The sequence below is a fragment of the Anopheles coustani genome, chromosome 2 (assembly GCF_943734705.1).
Source record: "Anopheles coustani chromosome 2, idAnoCousDA_361_x.2, whole genome shotgun sequence".
NCBI lineage: Eukaryota > Metazoa > Arthropoda > Insecta > Diptera > Culicidae > Anopheles > Anopheles coustani.
In genome coordinates this window covers 40,656,816-40,680,572 of record NC_071289.1, presented here as the reverse complement: position 1 = coordinate 40,680,572, position 23,757 = coordinate 40,656,816, and the positions used below count along the sequence as shown (strand labels likewise).

Sequence of the window (23,757 nt, the reverse complement as noted above, 5' to 3'; positions counted from 1 at the left end):
TGTAATGCCCTCCACGGGCTCTAAAAAACCTAATTTAAACTCGCCCCGAACAAGAGTCCCTTACCCGAGCTGTCGCGCTTTTTCGTTGAACATTAGAAGCATGTGTTGTTCGAAAGCTCCCGTGTTAAACTAAAAACCCGAAACGCTAAATCCTGCGATAAACTGCACCCAACTAAACGTAAACCAACGAACGAACGAGTTTAAACCTTAAAATTACGCATTGCACAAGTTTCATCGCGCACTGCCCGCAAGGAGGCGAGCCACGGATGCCAGGGCCCTCGGCTTCCTGTCCGCTTCCGGAAGTCGAGTGTGCCGAATGGCAACAAACCCGCCCGGTCCGCACGTATGCTCGTTTCTCATGCAAACTGCGCCCGCCCGCTTCCCGGCCACGATCGCAATCGCAGTTTGATGAAGAAACGACGGCCCCGAGGTGTCCGCACCGAGGGCTCAGAATGATGGAAGCTTTGCAGCAGCAGGTTGTGGTCAAACGCTCGAGCCTTCCGCCACCAACACGGTGCTGGCAGCCATGGTTCTCCCCCAGCGGGCAGTCGCGATACACGAAGATTGCGTCATTCGTTAGCGCTTATCAATCGTCACGAAACCACTGTTGTCTTCGAGATCCGTTCCTGGCGCGCAAATTCGAGCACTGAGGCAACTCGTGGAACCGCGAGACACGGGCACGAAAAGCGAAGCGAACGATCGTACAGGGCGGCCGTTTATAGCAGGAGACTGACGGTTCGGAGACTGTCGGTAAGTAGCGGACGGCGGATGTCAGCGGCACACGCAGTAACGCAAAAATTGGCCAGAGTCCGACGGACCGGACTTCCCGGGGAACGAAAAAACTGTACCCTTCGGCGTCGGGAACGAACAGTGCTTACGGGCGGTCTCTGGCGTGTGGCGGCACGATTTAATCAGTGAGATATTCTTGTTTTCGTTTCAGAACCCCGATTCGCAAAATTATTCCCCAAAACCGAACGTACAAGCATTTGACGGTGTTGAACGAATCATTTGTTAATTTTTCTTCGTGTGGTAGCTTGCAAAAAAAACCGAACTGGCAATCCTTTAACGACACAAAAGCCAGTTTGCTTAGCAATCTTCAAAGTCCGTGACAACAAATATCTAAGAACTCAAAACAAACCTTTTTTTGAAGAATGTACCCCAATTGATGCATCTTATAATTAAACAAAACCAATCATGTTGTATTTTATCACATTATATATAACTCATGTTCCATAATTCCACTCATCGCACGTATGTAGTCATTTTACTATAAGACTGTTATTATATTACAAACCCCTCATCTGAAAGCACACATGGTCATGTTGACTACTGTTTAAAACTTATCGTTCAATAGCCAACTTGCACTCAAGAACAACTTTTTAAATTTTCAATCAAAGAAATAATTGAACTCGGTGGGAAACTCACCAAATCCTATCGAAAATATGATTTAAAAAAGTAAAAATGTCAATAGAAAGTGCTACGCAATTGAAGAGTAGTTCTTAACTAAGTCCGGCAAAAATAGCACATTGCAATGATGCTACGATACAAAATTTAACACATTGAACTTATTTCAAGTTGATTGCTAGGTGTCTTCTTTAACATTAAAGTCTAATTCCTCACAGTAAGACTGATGTAAAAGAGTTCAAAATGTTGAACCAATCTTCTTCTACTATATAATTGTATTGCTGCGTAGAGTTCTCGACCGTACAAATGACGTCAGTTGGTTATTGTGTATTTTTGTGTCACTCTAAAGCGAGTGTTGTTTATTCAAGTTGTAAATGTTCTTGTTACATACATGAGATTATTTATTTTGAAAGACAGTGCATCATAAACAGTCTTTTTCCATCAAATGTGATGTTTATTAAAAAACTTACGTTTTTCTACGGTAAACGTCCATGATGAGATACAATTTTTAAAAAATATTATGATAGTTTTTCTTCTCTACTGAGTAATACTCTTTGATTTTCGTATAACTTATTTCGACTCATTTAAACTGATTCATTTATATACTTCTGATGTATAGTTGCTACAAGCAATCGCTTTTGGAATATTATGGTAAAGTTTCTGGTCATAGCAGTGAGACAGTCGCAATGTCTCAGAGAATTACTTTAAATCCGTATGCGACCCCGTTTGAGGATGGAAAACAAAGTATCCACGCGGGAGGAACTATGAATGTTTCAGCTAACAATTTGTTAACTAATTGCCATAATCGTTTTAAGGCTGCTGAAGCAGGACAATTTTTATCGATTCCAATCTCGGCCGTAGGCCACTTGATGCATACGCAGACCTACTAACTAAGGACCTTTGTCATATTTCTCGGAACTGGTTGCCATTAGGGACGGTACTTTCATAAACCTTATGAAAAGCCGGGGACACTATTAACTATTAACCGCACGTCGGGCTCGTGCCCGAGAAAGGAGAAATCGATCCCGGCCATCGGCTCCGCCGGCTCCAATGGCCAGCAATTTTTGTTTATTGCAGCCCAACGGACCGAAGAATAAATCGGTCCCATTTGCTCTGTGGACAAGGGCACACAACGAACCCTCCGCTTCCCTGGGGCGCATTCTAGCTCCCAGCGTTTGGCCTCCCTGCCTCCCTGCCTGGTTATTGATCAAAAGCCCGACCCGACCGACTACGAGACGGTGGGGAGAAACTATTCTTCTTACGCCAGCTAATGAAGTGGCTCAAGAGCTCAGGCGGCTTTGCCGATGCGAGATCATGCCTACGGAGCCCAGGTAACCGACTAGCGTGCGCCCGCCCGCCAAAGGATGGTTAAAATAGTCTAAGTGATTAAATTTATTACGAGACCCCTTTATCACTAATCCCACGGCGGGCAACCCGGTGGGCAGAGAGAGAGAGAGAGAGAGAGAGGAGGTGCGCCCGGGCGTTGTGGCGACGAATGGAAAACTTTGTCCCACACATTCCTCCCGAATGGCACACGGCAGGAACGACCTACCCTGAAAGCGACAAAAGGAAAACAGCCGCCCAGCAATGGCACATCAAACCTTAAATTCCTCGGAAAAGGTTGGCGAACCTGGTACGGGGCGAAGTTTGCCGCGCAAGGATCGGGTTCTCATCTTCTTCCAACCCAACAGCCCCTAAGGGCACGTGAGCTGTCTGTGTTTTGGCTGCAAACCCTAGTGTGCAGCTGTGATTAAATATTCAATAAAACCACGCCGGGAAAAGGATCGCAACTAATTCAATTAATAGCCGACCAAGGTGTAACTATTCCCATAAATAGAAGGGCAAATGGTAGAAAACATTAGCCCCTAAGATGGATGTCGTGGACCAGTGGGACATGAGTTAATGAGCAAAAGTTGCTAGAGAACTTTTTCTTTCAGCAAAATGTAGACACTTTATCATTCATTCGCATTCTTTTTGAGCGTAAAGTTCACCAACAGACGTTCAATTTAGGCTTTTATATTATAACGCTTCTAAAATCTGATCTGAGCATGCAAAGCAGCAAGTAGTGCACTGGTTCTTAAACTTTTGTAGTCTTTTGAATATATCTGCAATATCTGTTCAAGATACTACTATAGATTACTGAATCATAAAATTGACCGGAACTGAGACAATTAATTTATAAAAGGTGCCAATTACAATACAAACATTAGTGTATCTAAGTATCGATACTTCTCTCACACGTTAACTGCCACGTCACTCGTTATGCGGGTGACAGCAGCAATCTACATCAGCCCTTTCCACTAATATACAATAGAAGTAAGCTACAATAATTTAGACTTAACCTTTGCTTGGTTTCTTAAAAATGTTGGTTTGAAAAATGTTATAACCAAAAGTTGGCAAAAAAGATTTTACTCAAAACGTACACCAAAACAGCGTGGCAGTCAACGTCTTACACCCGATACATTTGTTGGACTAACGAAAGCTATAGCAAAAAGTTTTTGTCAGTATTAATTTTTTTTTTCAATTTTGACCAAGTTAAAAAGAAGCAACGAATTTATAAGTGATGCCTATTACTAATACTACTAATTAGTGTATCTAAGTATTGTTGCTTCTTTAAAAGCTGACCAGCATGATGTTGACGGTGCACTTCTTACTTTTTACAAGATACTTAGAACACAAAACTATTAACACACCTTCAATGTAGAGTAAACAAACTTATATCGAGCTCTGATACCAACTAGCCATCGAAACACCGCCGTCTTCTCAACAATAGTTTGTTTTGCTTCCTCATCAATTACATAAATCGCTTCCGTAACGCAGTATGCAATATGTTTTCCATTGCGCTCATCCTCATCACCGTACCTCATCTTAACGACCCTCACACGAACGGGTACTTTGGGGCTGGGAAAATTTGCATCACTACCGTCATCCAACATTCCAGCAGGACGGAACGGTTTGACAGCTTTTGTCCGACAAAGGGCCGTTAGACGGGACTGAACTGGAAATGGAATAATGTTCCAACGCGAGCCGAAAACACCAATTGCAAGTCATACTTTTCGCTCGGTTGTGTGCATCGTCGATTCGATTAGCTCATGACAGAAACAAACAACAAAGAGTATGTGTGTGAGAGAGAGAGAGAAAAAACACCCCACCCCCCAAACTCTTTGCAAACGTCAATATTAGTTGAACGTCCAAGTTAACCATGAAATTTGTCATTCCGTATGAAATTCCGTATCTGCCTACGTGTTTTGTTTTTTCTGGGATCGTCATCCAAAAAAAAACAACATCTGATCCCACTTCACCACTCCCCGAACCTGCTTGCATCTTGGCCCACGTTTTCAAAAAAAACACACACACACACACTCCACCCGCCCCTCCCTGCAGGTGTTCCCGGCAAGCGTAACGAAATCTACTACAACTGCTGTCCAGAGCCTTACATCGACATCACCTTCGCCATCATCATCCGAAGGCGAACGTTGTACTATTTTTTTAATTTGATCGTACCGTGCGTGCTGATCGCGTCGATGGCACTTCTAGGATTTACCCTGCCACCGGACTCGGGGGAAAAATTATCATTAGGTAAGAAATAAGGATTCGGCCGAGGTGGAAGCGTTTAAATGTTGACTATTTACATAATCTGCTCCAACCATAGATAGATTGAAAACTAGTTACGATTCAAATGCATCAGACACTTAGACAACAATTCAAGATTACTCAATTATTGGAAAACAAAAACATGTTCGGTAATCACGTTACTAATACAATTAAACACCCTTTATGAAAATGTTTTTATGCAATTAAATGTTCTTGAAGAAAATTAAAGTCTAAATGTGTAATCAGAGTGCAAGCAGGTGCCTAGTTTTATTTTATCTATGTAACGTTAACAAGAAAACTGAGATAATATAAATAATTTACCAGTTTGCCCAATATTTTCAGAAGCAAAGGTATTAAACAATTCTATTAACACTCACTCGTTCACTCTAATTAACGTATTTACACAGCTGAGTTGAGGTACATTAAAACACCTGTTGTCAAATGATTGCGTCTCTTTTCCAAATTCCAACGTTGCTAACCGTAGAACATATTGACGTGATTGTTTTCTCCACAGGCGTAACAATTTTATTATCATTGACGGTATTTTTAAATATGGTTGCGGAGACAATGCCAGCCACATCGGATGCTGTTCCACTTTTAGGTAAGCTTATCGTCATGGTGAAATAATTTATTTTATTTTTAAAGACATTTATATTGAACTAAACGTGTAATTTTTCAGTTATTTACATATAGTGGCAGCTATTTTAAATGATTTAACCAATAATACATTTATTTTCCGTTCCATACTCTATACTTGTGATATGATTACTATCGTAAATTGAGAACGTTTTTGATCCTTTTTTTTTATTTATGCACATGTTCTCAACAAAATAATGGTATTGAGAGTTTATCATGCGTACCGATTCTTATTTCATGTAAAAAAAGTAACTCCTATTTGACAGCGGTGGGATTCGAACCCACGCCATTTCTGACTGGTGCCTAAAACCAGCGCCTTAGACCGCTCGGCCACGCTGCCTTGTTGATAGAGGCGTTGCTGGAACGCTTCGGAACCGTTTACGCTATTTGTCAATGGAAGATAAAACATCCCGCTGAGAAGGAGCCACAGTGTGAGGCATTTCTCGCGCGAGTTCCATGGTCTCAAAGGTGTCATTAATTAACTTTTGTATCGTATTTATTTACACTTGAGCCTTGGTTGTTGGGAAGGTTCATGCACACACCGTATTTGTTCCGCTTCAGTCTAATCGGGAAACCTATTTGTGCAGTGCAGAAATCCTCCACACCATTCCTTCACCGAACTTTAACAAACATTTTCTTCTCTTTTCAGGCACATATTTTAACTGCATCATGTTTATGGTTGCATCATCCGTTGTTTCGACGATTCTCATTTTAAATTATCACCATAGAAATGCGGACACACACGAAATGTCTGATTGGGTAAGTACCGACACATGAGCCACTCCTCCAGCGGAATAAACTTCCGCAAATCGTGCCCGCTTTATGATCGTTCCATTATTCCCACACGAGTCTACAATACCGGGAGCGAATGTTCACCGTGCGTGACGTGATGGTACCTAAAGTGCGCCGCTCTCGTTGGCTTGTTTCGAGACTGATTTCTTTAACACAAACCGCCGGTTTCGGTGCACGGTGCGACCTGCATTGCAATCGACAACAACGATGCGTTCATATTTATGATGGCATAAGTCATGCTACCGGCATGGAGCGTATTGTTCCGAACCCGGGGCCACAAGAATCGGCCATTGCAGCACCTGAACAAAGGCACGTTAAGCCCTATGTAGGTTGCAAGGTGCCGACCCTGGGTTTAATGAATACTTATGGGATGCAAAGCCGAATGATTTGGCTTTTTTCTTTGCTTCTCGGCATGACCCTGTCCAACGGACCACCCTGTTGAGGCCTGCGGATGCGTTGGGGATGCAATTTGGAGTGTTTTGCTTGCGCTCTCTCGATTTGATTTGAATTCGAAAGCTCACTGCCTGTTGACCCGAATGGTGATGAAGTTCTGCTGCTTTCCACGCTTTTTGCATCCGACTGTTCTTGCACCGCTGCACGAGACGGAGCGCCGCCAGGGATCTCGTCTGTGGTCAGCTTCGAACCCTGCGTCAGCAAACGGGCAGGAACTTCAAACCAGAACGTTCGAAGCGTTCTACTGAACCGTGTAGAACGTCACTTCGGTGCAAGTGCAGTGTCGTTCGCTCTGGTTTGCTTCATTTTCCCGCTTCAGGCCGCTTCGGGAACGCTAGGATAGTCGAGTGTGTGGTCAGGAACATCCATTTTTCTCGTGCATTTGAGAGATGGGATGAACTGCAAATTAACAGCAAGTCACTATCTTTCCGGCCCGATACTTGGTGCCGACGACCGAAAGGTCCTTTGGCGATGACAGTAATTTTGCGTGGTTGCTACCAACAAAGAGTAAATCATCGCATTCGATTACTAATGGTTAAGAATAATGAAAACTAATAAGCTGTACAAGTGTCAACATAGATTACAAGATCTATAAACGTTAATAATACTGAATTTGAAAATTTATTTCAATACCATGAAAAAAATATTCGAAGCTGAAATTCGAAAAATGTCTAAATTTCGAGGAAAGTATTTTTTCACGTATCTAGCACAAGTTTCTCGCTAATCAGACAATTTTCTTTTGTTTCTGCATTTAAAAACATGGTTACACCATCCCAAAAAACTTGAACAAGGAAAAACTAAAACTTTACTCTTTTGTATGACATTCCGTACCTGGTTTTACCAATTTCGCTTTACATGATTATTAACTAAAATCAATTAATCGAACAGAATTTTTCGAAAATATTATATTTTTACTAATTTTTTAGTTTAGTAATGAAACCTTAAAAGGTAAAATTAAAACAACTAAACCGAAATATGAGAAACACTCCATAGAAACGTGAAAAGGAAAATCTTTCGAACATTGCCGCCACTTCAAACACAGTCTGGCATTTAAAGTTGTGGTGGGGTTGATTTTTGGTTTGGTTTTTGTCCTTTCGGTCTGTCATCTAAATTCTTTTATTATTGTCCCGAAAGGGCGACTGCCTTTGATGTTGACACGTTGAAAATTTTCTTACCCAGTTTTTTCTCCCTTACTTTCTCTCGGTTTGGGGCTTTCCATCACGTTTAGGGCCAGTGTACATTTTCCACCATCTCCACTGGAGCCGTCTCGACTTTGACATCCGATGAGTGTTTCGTTCGGTGGGTGAAAATTATCTTTCCACGCTGACAATGATGATGAGTCCGCGTGACTACTCGGATTGATGGTGGGGGATGCTGATAACGTGATCCGTGGTTTTCCATCTCCCTCCCCTCAGAGGGAGAACGAGCAAAAAAAATTCAATGGTTGCCATCCCAACGTTAAATGTTATGAAAGACAGTTTTCGTCAGGACGATCGGTTGTACTTGCCTCCTCGGTATCGACCCTTTTCGAGCAGAAGTTCCGCTCGCGGTGAAAGATAAGGACGGCGAGGGCTGTCAACGTCATCAACCAAGAATCCATTCACAAAACCCGATACCTATCTTCGCACCGACTCGCTAGAGTCGTGAGCGAGCGAAGGCCCATTGCTCGCCATTCCGTTTTCCTGCATCAAACGCTGGCGAATAAGCGGATCATCGAACATCATCCACCGTAGCCAAAAAAAGGATGTCGAAAATATACAGCATTTTTCAGTAATATATTACATTTCATAAAAACCTTATCAATATAAAATATATTCGTCATATTTTCGCTTCAAACACTAGTAACTTCATTCACTTAAAATTACGTTTGGTAAAGGATCGTCAAATATTAATGTTAAATGTTCCTGTACAAAAACCTGCATTCAATTTCTTGGTGGTATTTACAAGATCATTATGTTGACCTCATTTTTTCAGACATAAAATAACGATAACAAAGCCAGTATTGCCAACCCTGTGAACTGTATGTGTAGAAAATAGTAAATTAATACACAATTTCCATGCCCGGTAGAAAACTAAAAAACACTGTTCCAACCTTTAACAAATGTTTGCAAAACTCTGTAATGTTCTCTGTGCTCTTGCACGTAAAACGCATGCTTGGATTATTTAAAATCATATTAGGTACACAAACAAGCGCGTGGCAAGAGCGATTATTTATTCAAAGCACATCCGTGAAGGATGATGATTTTCCCGATACTCCACCACCCAAACGTTCACCATGAGAACGATAAACCGTGGTGGAAAGGGTAGGCCTGGAAGAAAATCTTCATCCTCTGGGGCCTCGTTGAAGGCGCGTCGATCAGTCGGCAAAGGCTCGTGCGGCTCCGGGTGATGGGTGGGTTTTCAGGAAAATTCGTAGACAACACTGGCACTAGGTCGAAGTCAAGCCTTGAAGCAATCCTTCCGCTGGTGGCGATGATGGCGGAGTTCCACTGAAACACGTTACACGTTAAAAGCATTCCGGCGCACACAATTTTAAACATTTCGATGACCTGTGATGCTGTCTCGCCCGCACTTTCCTTCACTATCTCCTTACCGCCGCGTTGGAAAATCCAACTCGTAATCGGCTCGTGCTGCCATCACCTTCCAGGGAGGATCTTTAGTAGCTTTTTCTCACCCGCATTTGCTCGCCATGCGTGTCTCTTTAATGTTCTCAGCTTGTTGAGTGCGCGAAAAGCGGAGGAAAATGAGAAAGAACATGAACGAACCAATTTCATTTTTCCTGTGCGTGCGGTAGTTGGATGTATTAAAAGCACACCCGAAACGTGTCATGTCGCAGAGGGGCCCTGCTTTCCAAACGACGCGTCCCGGAGTACGAGCTCGAGATGTGTGCTCCATTTTCATTTATGCGAGTTTTATGGAAAACTGTATTAAATTCATTACGTTCCCATGTACGGATGCCCGGATACGGGCCACTGTCTCCGGAAATCCTAGAGGAATCTTTGGGGGCGGAATCCTTCCGAAGAGTTTCCGTAACGGATGCAAATGATTGCGTTACACAACTTATGGCGAATGATGGTGAGGCAAGTGAAATGTTCCGTCATTTAATTTGTCTTGACGTTGATCAATTTGTATTTTATGTTGAATAAAAAAAAATTAAAATTGATTAATAACTATCTAAAGCGTTAACTTGAAGTACAGATAGCGGACAAGTCGTACAAATGTCGAATTAACACTTTTTTTCTATTTTCATCAGTACTTAGCGTACTTAAGTCCGAAAAAAATGAAAAAAATCAACATAGCTTTTACAGCTTACATTATACTTTTGAAAATTTTTTTGAAAACAAAATGCACCAACAACGCTCACGAAAAACTGTGAGAATTTAGACGCAACTGCTTTTTCTCACTTTTTTTGTTGAATCGATTGTAGACTTCAAGTTATAGTTAAGCGCGCTAATTTCGCCTACCATATGTTTTTTTTTTGTGAGGTACATACTTCTTCCGCACCATTCAACATACCTTATTATCTTTCAGAAACTTCTGAATCTGAATTTACTACTTTTACTCTTCTCTCCAACAGGTTAGAGTCATATTTTTATACTGGTTGCCATGTATTTTAAGAATGAGTCGACCCGGTAGAGACTTATCAATGGAATATCCACCAACGCCAACGTCGGACAGCTCCGAGCGAAAAGCGCACATTCAGGACGTCGAATTGAAGGAGCGGTAGGATGTCTATCTCCTTTTGCTGATTGTTTTTCTCTCACTTTGATTCGTCCCAATAACTGAGACACTATTTCTTGAACCTCCATATAGGTCATCGAAGTCCTTACTAGCGAACGTATTAGATATAGATGATGACTTTCGTCACAACTGTAGACCATTGACCCCCGGAGGTACACTGCCACACAATCCAACATACTTCAGGACTGTTTACAGGTAAGGGAATCCCCGTACTTTGATGAAATTCTCGATGCCTCAAGGCTGTGAGGGTTCGTTGGTCAAATGTTTGAACGCTCCTGTGCCTTTGCAGCAGCGATGATGGAAGCATCGGACCGATCGGAACTAACCGGATGCCGGATGCGATAGCGCCACCACACACGTGTTTCACATCGTCTGCTGATTACGAATTAGCTTTAATATTGAAAGAGATACGTTTTATCACCGACCAGGTAAGTCACACGAGCGATGAGCGTAAAACTTCGCTCGCGCGAAGATTGATATCATTTCATCCGTTTGTCGATCTACTTTTGCTGGCTATAGGTTCGTCCGAAAATAGAATCTCTTGGTACTTGAAAAAACTGAACTATTGCTAGACACTCTTTATGGCCGAGTTCTAACTTGTTTTTTCTCAACACAAGGTTGAAATGTGGATCAAGTAAACCGTTGGCTCAGCTCGATGCCGGATCATCAATAATATTGTGTCCTTCATCCTGTCAGACTCTTCACAGTTCACAGTTCACAGGAGGAAGTGACGGTGGAATGGATGAGGGATTTTCTTCTGGAATTCGTGCTCCTCGGCATCGAACGTAGCACGAAAGAATAACGTCGGTTTGGGCCGAGAAGATTGATGTTATTTAAAGAAGTGTCCCGTCGAATTGTCTGTGCGTGGTTTTAAAGGTGACGAGAATGTCGATGATGATAACCATCTATCATTAATTGCACGATCGATCAAATGGTTGACTTGCTTTCCGATGTAACATTGCTTTTTTCCTTTTCTTAGCACCATAAACAGAAGAGTACAAACAAACTTTAATCAAAAAGGGAAGAAATCTAGTGAAGAAGTGAAAGGGTTGAGTTGTCTTACGCTTTCGGAAATATTGAAAGTCCGGCTCGGTAAAGTCCAGCCCATGGACCAATTTCAGTTTAGCAACGAAGTGATTTAAACATGCTACAAAAAAGTTCAAATAAATTAGTAAATTAGTAGTTCACTAGTATCAGTAAATTTAATGCAACTGTAAATAGTATTCTGAAATATTTGTATTCGAGAAAATTTTATAACTTATTTTTCATTGAAAGATTGCGTCAAATTGAAACGCAAAACCGATGTTTATGAGCCCATCCTAAGTAATGGTATAGAAAAGCTATTCTACGTATTCCGTTGTGTTTTATGACATTTTGAAAACAAAATATCTCTAAACTGCTGTGTTACCATAGTTGCATACATTCTGGCGTTTTCACTTGGAAATGGAATTTTACCGTAATAATTTCATGGGATTTTTGAACACGCAAACAAATTCATAATAAGTCCAATTCATTCAAATTTCTTGAAACCCCATTATTAAATTGTTTTTTTTTTCTCTCTTTTCCACAGATACGAAAAGAGGACGAGGAAAGCGATATTGCGAAGGATTGGAAGTTTGCAGCAATGGTAGTTGATAGATTGTGCCTTATAATTTTCACGTTTTTCACAATAGTGGCAACCATAGCTGTTCTATTTTCGGCCCCGCACATTATCGTTTCGTAGCCATATGATAAGGGCTATTGTTATTGGTTTTTCCACAAAATCAATTTGTTACTAATTAAATCAGTGTCGAGAATTTTTAAATGAATTCTTCGTTGCGCGAATCGGCGGTCGCACGGTGGTGTAAACGGGCGGTGTAGGGTCGGTGGAAAAAGGCAACCAGACAAAAGCAAAAAGTGAGATGCAAAACTAAGCACACGGACAAAAGCGAGCGCGAGAAAATAATCCAACCTAGAGCAATGCGGCAAACCAAATCCATTGGATCGACGCAGATAATCAACGATCAACGGTGACGCACAGCGGAGCAAAACAAAGAATATGAAAAACGGAAAAAAACGCGGAACGTACATCCGGAAGCGTGGTACAGGACGGCAGCAGCGTCGACGAGCCGGGCAATTTTCCGTGCAAACGAACCGAACCGGATGAGAGATAGCTTTATCCAGCAGCACAGCGCAATTCAACCCGTCAATCATACCTACATTCGACCAAAACACTGGAGCAACCAAGGCATAGGACTTCAAAACGACGGCTTTCCACGCCGCGTGTTGTTGGCTATTCAGAAGGTTTTCTACTCGATGCTTGCACATAGGTGTAGGGAAAATGAGTGTACATTGGCACCGAACAGCAATCGGAGCTCAAAAATAATTGTCAAACCAACCTCCTTACTGTCCGAGGTAATGAGACGAACAATAGGATATTTCAGTTTTCTCGGAACTTCCCACCAAAACTCCTTCACAATTCTAAAGCAAACTCTAAGAAAAGAGACGTTTTGTAACAAATTCTGCAACGTGTAAACCTTAGGTTTGGATGTAAAAAGCATCTTGCAGCTAACGGCTTATTTGAAAAGTAGGGAAAAATTAATTGACAGAATTTAAGCTAGTCCGAGATGTGGTGTGCCACTGATTGTGCCAAACCGATGATAGTCGCGTGGTTCTCTGGGCGCTTTCCTAATTCCTAAGTCGCTGCAACGGAATCTCGGATCCCACAATGACAACCAGTCAGCTTGCGTCTTGTGTTCCTCTGCTCCAGCCGTGAAGCATTCCACAATAATGAACCAAAAGCAATACAGGAGAGGAACGTTCGCAAACAATCCGTAGCATGGCGTAGCACCTCTAGTTTACTTGTGAAACGGTTATCCTCCGAGCGAAATCCAAGCAAAAACGAACACACAGACACGTTCATCATGAAGAACAAGATAAAATAAGGTAAACCGGAAGTAGCAAAAAACAATTACTGGTGCAATACTGGTAGAAGATTGTATATTTTCACTCATATTGTGATGGCGTCGTCAGCAGGAATACCAGATTTGACGAGGGTAAACGCAAGTAAGCTGTACATTTTACACAACGCAACTCTAGCATGTAACTCTAAACTTTCCACCACAATTTTCCACGCTGTTTGCAAACATTCGGGCCGTCATTCCTCTTCGCGTCTGGTGTGTCTGGTTGGAAAACAAGTGTCAAGTCCGGGTACGGGCGAAGAGCAGATGGTCATATGCGAATATATGTAGGTAACTGACAAGAACCAAATTGCGACATTCATACCGTTTTTCGTACGTTTTTCTTTCCTCACCAGTCGTCGCTCGTGACAAACGAAGCCTAAAGCGTCGGGGCGAGGCGAGTGGCTAGATTTAATATTTATTGCGTAAAGTAAGAAAGTTCGGGGACGGGAGAACATTTCAACCGCAGCATTATTAGGTAGGAACAGGAAGTCTGCGCACACTGATCGATTAGAAAACAACAAAAAACCGTAGGCTAATGTCCTCGCACTCGAGAGGCTTCCGAGCTAACGGGCTGGATTTTCCTCCACCAGAGCAGAAGACGTTGTCGGGTTGTGGCGGTTAACCGTGAGGAAAATTATCCTCAAATCCGGAGCTAAGGTCAGAGGGTGGGAAGATGGAAACTGTTCGGAGGGATACGCAACCAAGAGAAAGAGGCAAAACAAATGGTGGAAAAACGCGTGTCCGGAACAGGAGTGCGTGTAGAGCAATGTTCTTTTTCCGTTTGTCGTTTATTCGTGTTGCCGTTTTTCGTTTTCGGTGTGCCGACCGTCGGTCGAGGCCGCGACGGATGTTGTGTGTCTCTGTGTATATGTGTGTTTCGACAACCGGAATAAAATGCGCGTATCCAACGTCGCGTCCCGGCGGCGCGGATCGGTGGGCGAGAAAATTGGGCAACCAGCAGTAAAGTGAAATTTCTAAATTACTAATCGCAAGTCCACAAAAAGGGTGAACAAAAGGAAACTGACTGGGATGGAAATCGAACTGTTTCATCCTGGCGTCGGCATCGCAAGCAGCCTGCCATTCTTTGTGACCAGGGAGGCGAGGTGCATGGTTTGGGGGCGAGCAACAAGCGTCTGTAGGACACTTTTTACTTTTAATCGTCAAATCCCACTTTGACAAAGCACATTGTCACAAAGCAAATCCTACTAACAAAATAATATTCGTATCACGCAGAGCTGTTTCAAAAAATCAAAATCAATCCTTTTACTACAAGCAGAGATCATCGATTCACACTTCATTCGAGTTCGAGATTGCGTTAAAATGTTTAAAGATTTTCGAATAGGTGTAATTGAACAGTTTTTGTTTTTGTTTTTTTGTTAATTTCGTCAACATCTTCCAGACGCTTGCGTGCTTGCCGCTTCTCGTAGCAAGAGCCTTACTCCCAACGTGCACGATGGCTGCTGTGGAAAAATGAACGTGAGATCAGCATCCTTAAGCGTACAATTTAATATTATTAAATTATTAGCTAACGCGAACGACACCGAGGAGCTCGCGGTCCTACACCCATGTACAATGTAGCATGATACGAAAGGGTGGCGGAAGGCCGGAAAATGCAATTGCACAGATAATTACGTACACGCCTACACGAGCAGAAGAACTACGGAGGATAAAATAGAAAATGTAGAAAAACAAACAACTACGGATTCACAGTTGACGTTGAGCAGATTCCTCTAGCAGACGAGTTTGTCGAAGACCAGATCGAAAGTATTCAGTTTTGGCAAAGCTACGCTCCCATAGTTCATCGGTTGAGCCCGAAATTAAATGTAAACCTTATCAAAAACCAATGAAAAAGAAAGGAAGTGCGAGAAATATTATCAACAGCAGCACGACTGTGATATGTAATGAAAACAACTATATTAAAATGTAATATAAACTATGCGAACGAAGAAACCTATAGTCTGCTACAAGCTCTTAAAGCGTAGCACAAGAGGGATCATGCACAATGGAAAGTTGGGAAAGATAAAGGCACTGGAAGCGTTAGACCAATCTAGCTAACTCAGCAGCACAAAAGTATTAATCAGCAAGATAATCGAAAAATTCGATGAGAAAGACCTTTCCTGGGAGCAGCGAACAGTGAGGGTAGTATTTGTTTTGCCGGGCGTTGTTAATGTTTTCTGACAAATGAATCGCATTGTCGTGCGTACCATGCATGTTTTTAATTTATTTTTATTTATTATGAAAGCATACGTTGGCACTCCTAATGGCAGTATTATTCTCTCCCACTTCTATGTATTTTCCTGTGTTTTGTTAGCTGATTTAAGCAAAATTCACTTCAATAGAACCTTCCTGATTTATATAAAAAGGTTCAAAAGTTTATTGTAAGAAAAAAGATTTCAACTGAGAAAAAAAGTTCGCCGCCCCCGGGTGGACTCGAACCACCAACCTTTCGGTTAACAGCCGAACGCGCTAACCGATTGCGCCACGAAGGCTCTTGGCAACGAGTCAGTTAAAACTTGTTCTGTTAGTGCAAGCAACATGCCCATCGTGTGTTCTGTATAGCTGACTCGCTTTCACCACAGTAATCTTTTTCACTCTCACATACGTTCACGGTCACAATCGTCTTATTCGCTTGCCACAATACGTTGGGAGCAGAACAGATTAGAACAGTTTATTTACAGAGGTCAACTCCGGTGGAAAATTCGTCCGCTGACGGAAGATGCTTCCGTGGAAATAAAGACAGTCGCATTTCTTATTAATTGTACTAAAGTTCATATTTGAACCAAAAACTTTAGGAAGAAAGCCTCAAGCGCGATATGCGATAAACGCGAGAGTGTTATCTAAAGTTGCCATATGTCTACCAGTGTTTGTCAAAGGTCGGTTGCTAGACGAAAAGTAGATGATGACTGTAATAAGGTTTTGCTTCGAATTGTACCGCTGAATTTCGCACCAATCCGTAAAAAAACTAATAATGAACCATTTGATTGTATTATTATTTGAAAACTAGCATACACGGATCGGATTGTGTTGTGACACACGTAGGAAAATGCTGATGCCAAATTTTTACAGTGACCTTCTCACTTTAATATGCCTGACAGTTTTAAATTACATGGTTCATGAGGTGAAAAAATATAGCCAAATTTAAACTCAATAGATTTACTATATTATAGTTTGTTGTCAGTGATGTTGTTAGTTTGTCGATGGAACACGTCACGCAGATACCTTCTGCTCAACGACGGTGTCTCAAAAGCACTCAGTTCATAGTTTATTGAGAACGTTAATTACCGACTAAACTATAAGCCAAGATCGTTTACGTTGAATATAGTGCCAAATTTGACCCTATTTCAAAATTTTACGGATTCTTAGCCAAAGAATTAAAATTTATGTGATTTATTGTGCGTGTGTATGCGTGTGTTGTTTATCGCAGTTTTATTTAAAATTTCGCATAGAGAATACTCTAACCGGATGTAGTTCTAGCTCGTGTGCGTAGCGTACGTAGGGTTTTAGAAGCTGTAGGCAAGAAGGCAAAAGAACGGAACAAACCAACAACGTAGAAGAACGGAAATATTCATACGACGATGAAATCAGCGTGCATGATGGGTAAAAGAGTCAAACAACCTTTAAGCGAGTGAAACAAAGTTGCGAAAATAATGTTCGAAGGATGAAAGGAAAAACTTCTGTAAGATAGTAGTGATACTAGAAGCGATATTCATCGAGACAGAGAGAGAGAGAAAAAAAAGGGGGAGAAAATAAAAGTAGCTGTAAGGTACTATACTCATATTGTCTTGAGTACTTACAGCATCATGGGAAGAATGCTTGCGCCGTTCTACGAGCACATGCGTTGGCGTTTTTCACACATCAAGTTTAGGGCCGAAGTAGTTCTTATCGGTATGTGAAATATTTCCACAAGCAAAAAAGTATTTAAAACTAAACAAATAAATAAAACAAAGCAGCACAAAAGTAAGTCATACAATTTAAATCAATTATGAACTAGGTAAGCTACTAATTAATTGACATTAAACCGGCGCAAAAGTCACCAAAAAAGAACAATTGAAGAAAAGTAATAAGCAAATAAATAATGAATAAATTAATGAAAAGCCAACCGGAACGTTAATGCGTAAGTAGTAGATAAATATATATACATAAAATATAAATAGATATACTTATACATATACTTATACATATAGAGCAAACAATTAATAATGATTAAACGAACCATCGTGCGCTCCGTCGCACATGGTCTTACATCAACAGGCTGGTGGAGGGGGGCATGCGGACGCGAGCGGCAAAAGTCCTTTGGTAGCAAATCCTTCAGTTTTTTTGCACTCCGCCGACCATCGCCCCCCGTTCCAATACGAGCAAATCGAGCGTTTTGAGCGTGAATTATAGCTCCCACTTTCGGTGGACCGGTAAGTGGCAACGATTCGGCACGAGGCGGGTTTCGAGGGGCGCGGGTGTGTCGGTCGGTCGGATGCATCTGCCGCGGCTCCCCGCCTCAACCGTTCCTCTGTTCCCTCTCGGCTGGATCGGACGCTGCAGTAGGTTACCGAAATATTTAAGAAATTCTATGAATTTTTCATAAAGTAAAACTAAACAAAAATGTAAAGTTGAGCTACAGTATAAGAACCATAATCAATTCATTACAGAGAGAGAGAGAAAGAGAGAGAGAGAGAGAGAGAGAGAGAGAGAGAGAGAGAGAGAGATAGAAAGAATGCGAGTGATTCCTTTACGATTTAATGACATAAATCGAAATGAAAACTTTTGACTCCTTAGACGTACGTTAGACTAGCAAAGAGTGTAATCGAAAGGGAAGTGCAACATGAGGGAGTAGGTCACGAGATGGTAAAAGCCTAGACCATGATCACACACTAATACACACTCACACACACACACACAGACACACACACAACCACAATTGTCTACACGCAGACTTTACATTATACATTTCTTAGACGTAAGTCAAATCTTGTTGCAAGGCAGCGAAAACGAAGATTCGGTGGACACAAAACGGACACAAATGACGATATTGTTGAGTGAGCGATTTTCGAAATTAAAAACAAGCAGAGAAACCCGATAAAAATTTACTACATATTTAAAAGGAAGAATCCAAGCAAAAGGGTGGCCAATCATTGAAATTAAGCGATTTACTAGGAACGATTATAGGAAAAATTCGAACTTCTTTGAAGGATGGGGGAGCGGTTCACGCGGTACGGTTTTCCCTAGATTTAAAAACTAAGTATTAAAAGGAAGTCTTAAGAAAAAGGGAAAGAATCAGCAAGTAAACAAAACTACATTGATTAAGAGTTGCAAAAAAGAACTAAGTTTAATTAAACAAACGAAAAAAAAACACTACAAAACTTAAACTGAGAGCATGAGAATTACCTGCGAATTGTGTGCCAAGCAAGTAAAAAACGCGCTGGAACAACGTTCGAAAAGCATTTAAAAAATCAATGCGATGATGGGGGATTGTAACCGCGGTCGCAATTCGTTTTGATGTGAAGGGATCCATTTAGGCCATTGATGATGCGCACAGCACACATACTCTACGTTCGAACAAACATACACACACAAATTACATACACGTCACATAAGCAAACACTTCACTGCATATGAACCAACAAGACAAGAATAATCCAATTCCCAACGAAAGGAATGCAAAATTGTGCTTCTTTGCCAAATAAATTGATCAAACGTTATTCGATGCATGATTTTCCTCGCTGTTAAGGATGGATGATTGAAGATTTTATTGGGTCATTCGACGTTTCGAAAGAGTTAAACTAGCAAGTTACAGATGTTAAATGAGAAATGAAACTAAATCCCGAAACATTAAATAAATACCACTAAAAACGACGAACCCACACGTACACAGGTATGAGACAAAGTGATCCCCACACAAATCCGAGCGACACCAAAACTAAAATTGGTCCCCAAATTGATCAGAGAATCACCGTAATGCATAAATGCAGCAGCAAAACAGCCTCCAAATTGAATGTGAATAGAGACATTTTTGAGCTCAGTAAAACGACTAAACCTTCCTTCTTCGTACGAAAGTGGTTTTGCATTTTTCCAAGGGAAAAGCGACAAATTCGGATGGAATTATTTCGATTCATCCCCTTGTGACTGAAACTTAAACCGAGGTCCGAGGAACTACCATATCAGCAAACCGAGGCTATTTAAATTATAACTTTAATCGTTTCGATCGAAAGGGCGTCCCACCATTAAGCGGTACAGTTTCCTTTTAGTCCGAATATTTCTTGACCAAAATTTGATTGGTTGCATTTTTGTCCCAGTTGAAAGGACTAGAACAACCGAACGGGGATGGAAATTATCTTAGTTTTTACCTGTTTTCTTCAATGGGACGTAAAATTACTAAAGAGATTTTAACCTTGTAAAAGTATCTACAACTTGGAAAAGGAATCACCTTGCCTGCCGTAGACTAGTTTCATTTAACCACCGTGGCGATATGATTAAGTCTGACTGAACCGGAGCACAACTAGCCGGTGCCAATCGTTTTTACAACAATGTTCGGGGGAAACGGTTTTTTCCTTTCCAATACTGTCCTATCTGCTCAATTTCCGCATCGCTCAGTTGCGTTACGGAAACAGCGGTAGGAGAGGCCCTTACCTACTACTTTGTATCTTATACCAGAATGCCCAACTTTTTGGGTAACGAAACAGAAACAGGGCTTGCCATCAGTTGATCCCAGGCAGTTCATAAGTAGATAGTTTAGTAAAGTTTCCTTCCATTTCGCACGATGCGCACATGGTTTGAGATCTTTGTTACGTTTTCCCTTCCAAAAGTCAATAAATTGCAATGCCTGGCGAAGGTGAAAGCCTATACTATTAGGACGATTTATACATATGGAATTATTTTAGCAATAAACTTTACTAATTTCACAAAGCTGTACACATTTCCAAAGAGTGAGTGAATAACTGTGTACTGAGAGCGCATCCTTCGTTTACCGCATCCTCGATATTCTTTTGATATCCTGCACTTACAGCACCAGTGCAGTTTAAACACCATTGAACTGATATTCTGTTAAAATACCAAAACAAACTCTTACATATATACCAGAAAAATACACAGTTTCAAGACAAACAATTTTCTAAGCAGTTTACATAAATTTGATAAATGTGAATATTTTAATTAGTAAAACAAAACCTACGGAGTAAATATTTAAAGCAAATCGAGATGTCTCATCGAGTTAGTCAACACATGCCCACACACGCACACAAGCACACATACAAAACACACACACACACACACACAGAAATACCCACATCCCTGTGTATTATCGTATGGGTAGAAACAGAAGCGATGAGACACAACTAAACTAATACACCGTAAAACTAGAAAACTAAAATAAAAAACTACCGATCGTGAGAGGAGATAAATTCAGCAAAGGAAGCAGAAGCCAAAGTTGAGTAAATTTCTTCATTATGCTGATAATGCACTGTATGTAATGTATTGCCAACTTTCTGTTTGGTGAATCTGTTAACTGTTAACTTGCATTCGTTGTATGATAGAAACCGTTTTGTTGATGTAGCTCTTGTTCCTTCGTTGCAAACGAATTTTTTTGAACATAAGTTAAACATTTTTATACGTCTCGTAATTCAAGGGTAACATTATCCATTTCAATTTGACTACAAACGCCATCCCATGGTTCATCGAATGCGATCCTTATGTTGCGTAAATTTTAAATGCGCTATTTATGTTTAGAATGAAATTTTATTCCAGCCATTTGAAATACACATTCTAGAAAACATTCTCTTTAAACAACACTTACTAATACTTTTGAATCTTCGTCCATTTAAAATATAAAACATAACTTTTTTTAAAAGATACGAGAGAAGCCAAACATTACTTACTCCTTGTTTAATGCATCTCTTCTGAAACTCTAGCACCTTATTAAGCAATACTCAAAATGCATCTATTTCAATACACTTATTGCATCAAATTAAAGCAAATCGCGTACATACTTCAAAACATACAACAACACATGCACACAGAACTGCACAAAATCATCTAACGTACCCAACAGGCGGAAATGGCGTAAAGCGAGGCAGGAAATAAAGAAAAGAAAATTCTGCAGTTGACCTTTTACGGTATAAAAATTAGCAAATAGTCCATTCCTCTCACCTACGCGCAAATCATGGCACCGATGCAAACGGTACGCATCACATTATCACCACCATTTGTAGATATGACATTAAAGAAATTAATAATCGAATTAAATTGAGAAGCAACGCAAATGAAAATAAAGTAAAAATATAATGCAATGTAATGCAATTGGAGCAAACGAAACTAGTTTAAAACAATTCAGAATTCCTTGCACTAGCGTGGGCGAAGCAACAGAATGAAAAAGTGAAACTATCACAAAGAGGTAAACAATACTTTCTAACCAAGCAACAAGAAAAAATTGAACGCTAGGTTGGACTGCCACAAGGAAAGCGGATGGAACCAGTTCGTTTAGATATCATTGAGGTTTATCCCGCACTCTTCAGTTAGTAAAACGCAAAAGAGTGAATCTAAAACTGACAACATCCTTCACTGACCAGCAAGAGGAGAAACTGTAGGCAATGTGACGCTGCTGTAGGGCAGTAGGGAGCACATTGAAAAAGAAAAATTAATTTCTGGATGTAACGAGAATTTAAAAATAAAAATCACTTACCCACACTTCGATACAGTCATTAGTGATAAACAAAACTAGTAAAAATCCTCAACATGCTGACACAATTGAATTGGAGGAACAATTGTCACTGACAGTTTAAGAGCACGCTCACTTCCAGCAAGTGAACGGAACGGAGACAAACTGTTTGTGTGCCCGTCAGGCGAATGTGATTTTGTACATATTAAGAAAATCTTAGGAACACAAAAGAAAACATAAGCAGATTATATAGCGTAGTCGATAAAAAGTAAACAAAAAGCAACCAAAAGAGATACAAGAATGAGGAAAATCCCAGAGGTACAGAAACAAAACTGACATGAGAAAAAAGGGTGTGAGAACGAAAAGCTAAAAACAAAAGATGCTATCGATGCACGTGAAACAGGAACAAAAAATTTAACTAACCCGACGCCATCGATTGCGTACGAAGCTAAGTATAAGCTACAGTTGCGCTCCAATTTCCAACCTTGGATTGTCAATCGTTTCGTATGACACAAGTAATTAAAAACGAAACACAGTTTAAGCGAATTTGACGATTAAAGTATTAAAATAAACAAAAAAATTAACAGAAAACAACTGAAGATATAAATATAATGCAAATGGTTTCGTTACAAGCAAGACAGGCATATTAGTAAAATTCTACACACGAAGTAAAACAAACTCACAAATTAAAACACGCGCGAAACGAACTCCACGTCTCTGGTCAACTATGTTCGCTCTCGAAAAGAAATTCAAGCGAACAACTCGTTATGTTTATGTAAAGGAAAACCAGAAAACCGGCAAAAAAACAAAAGAAATTAAATATATAGTATAACAATGATACACTGATACCATATCAGAATGGGCAAAACAGTAAACAGAATATAAAACATGCAGGCCACAATGGCCGGGGTATCGAATAGATCTTTTTCCTACTCTCACCGTCAATGAAGTAAATATATAAACGAAATACATACAGAACAAATCAGTTCACAGCAACTTCAAAACCACCAATGATGGACTACACCGGCAGATAAAACATAACGATTCAAGTGATGACACGTATTATCGGGGAATTTTTACCCCAGCGAACAGAAACGGGGGCAACAAAGAACAGTGGACAGATTTGTCAAATCGTAATATAGTTTCTCGATAGTTGTTATTTCATACCAACAAAACCCGCACGCGAGCCATAGCAGGAAGCAAATTAAATACGAAACCTAAAATTTAAATTTAAAACAAAATAAATACAGAACATTTACTGAATGAGGCAGGACTAAACTAATCGTTAGTTGATTTTGTTCATTCAGCAACAATAACAACATCAAAATGAAAAACAACACGGAAACTGACGTCGAGCGTTTATAAAAAGGAATATGCTACAGAAAATACATCAAATTATAAACCATTAAAGAGCTATTCTGGCAAAAATATTCTCTTAACGCAGGAAAAAAGTAATTGAACGAAACTGATATTTCTGAACAATTCTATTACCAGTAAATCTTCAAACAATGCTTTTGTTAATATACTCAAAAGATTTTAGTTACGCTCCCT

General features: G+C 40.5%; 1 protein-coding gene and 2 non-coding genes across 3 annotated transcripts in view; 1 reads left to right on the top strand and 2 right to left on the bottom strand.

Annotated features, from left to right (window-relative positions):
- Positions 1–12,343, top strand: part of LOC131263146 (neuronal acetylcholine receptor subunit alpha-7-like) — a 57,774-nt gene extending 45,431 nt beyond the window's left edge. Inside the window, exons 7-13 of the mRNA XM_058265302.1 lie at positions 4,789–4,983; positions 5,513–5,599; positions 6,284–6,393; positions 10,457–10,602; positions 10,693–10,815; positions 10,910–11,048; positions 12,191–12,343. Coding sequence (XP_058121285.1) covers positions 4,789–4,983; positions 5,513–5,599; positions 6,284–6,393; positions 10,457–10,602; positions 10,693–10,815; positions 10,910–11,048; positions 12,191–12,343 — 953 coding nt within the window. The remainder of the gene's footprint in view (positions 1–4,788; positions 4,984–5,512; positions 5,600–6,283; positions 6,394–10,456; positions 10,603–10,692; positions 10,816–10,909; positions 11,049–12,190) is intronic.
- Positions 5,895–5,974, bottom strand: Trnal-uag (transfer RNA leucine (anticodon UAG)). Its single transcript has one exon. It is a non-coding gene; the product is annotated as a tRNA-Leu (tRNA).
- Positions 12,344–15,977: 3,634 nt separating the features above from the next.
- Positions 15,978–16,051, bottom strand: Trnan-guu (transfer RNA asparagine (anticodon GUU)). The gene has a single exon. It is a non-coding gene; the product is annotated as a tRNA-Asn (tRNA).
- Between the last annotated feature and the right edge of the window lie 7,706 nt (positions 16,052–23,757).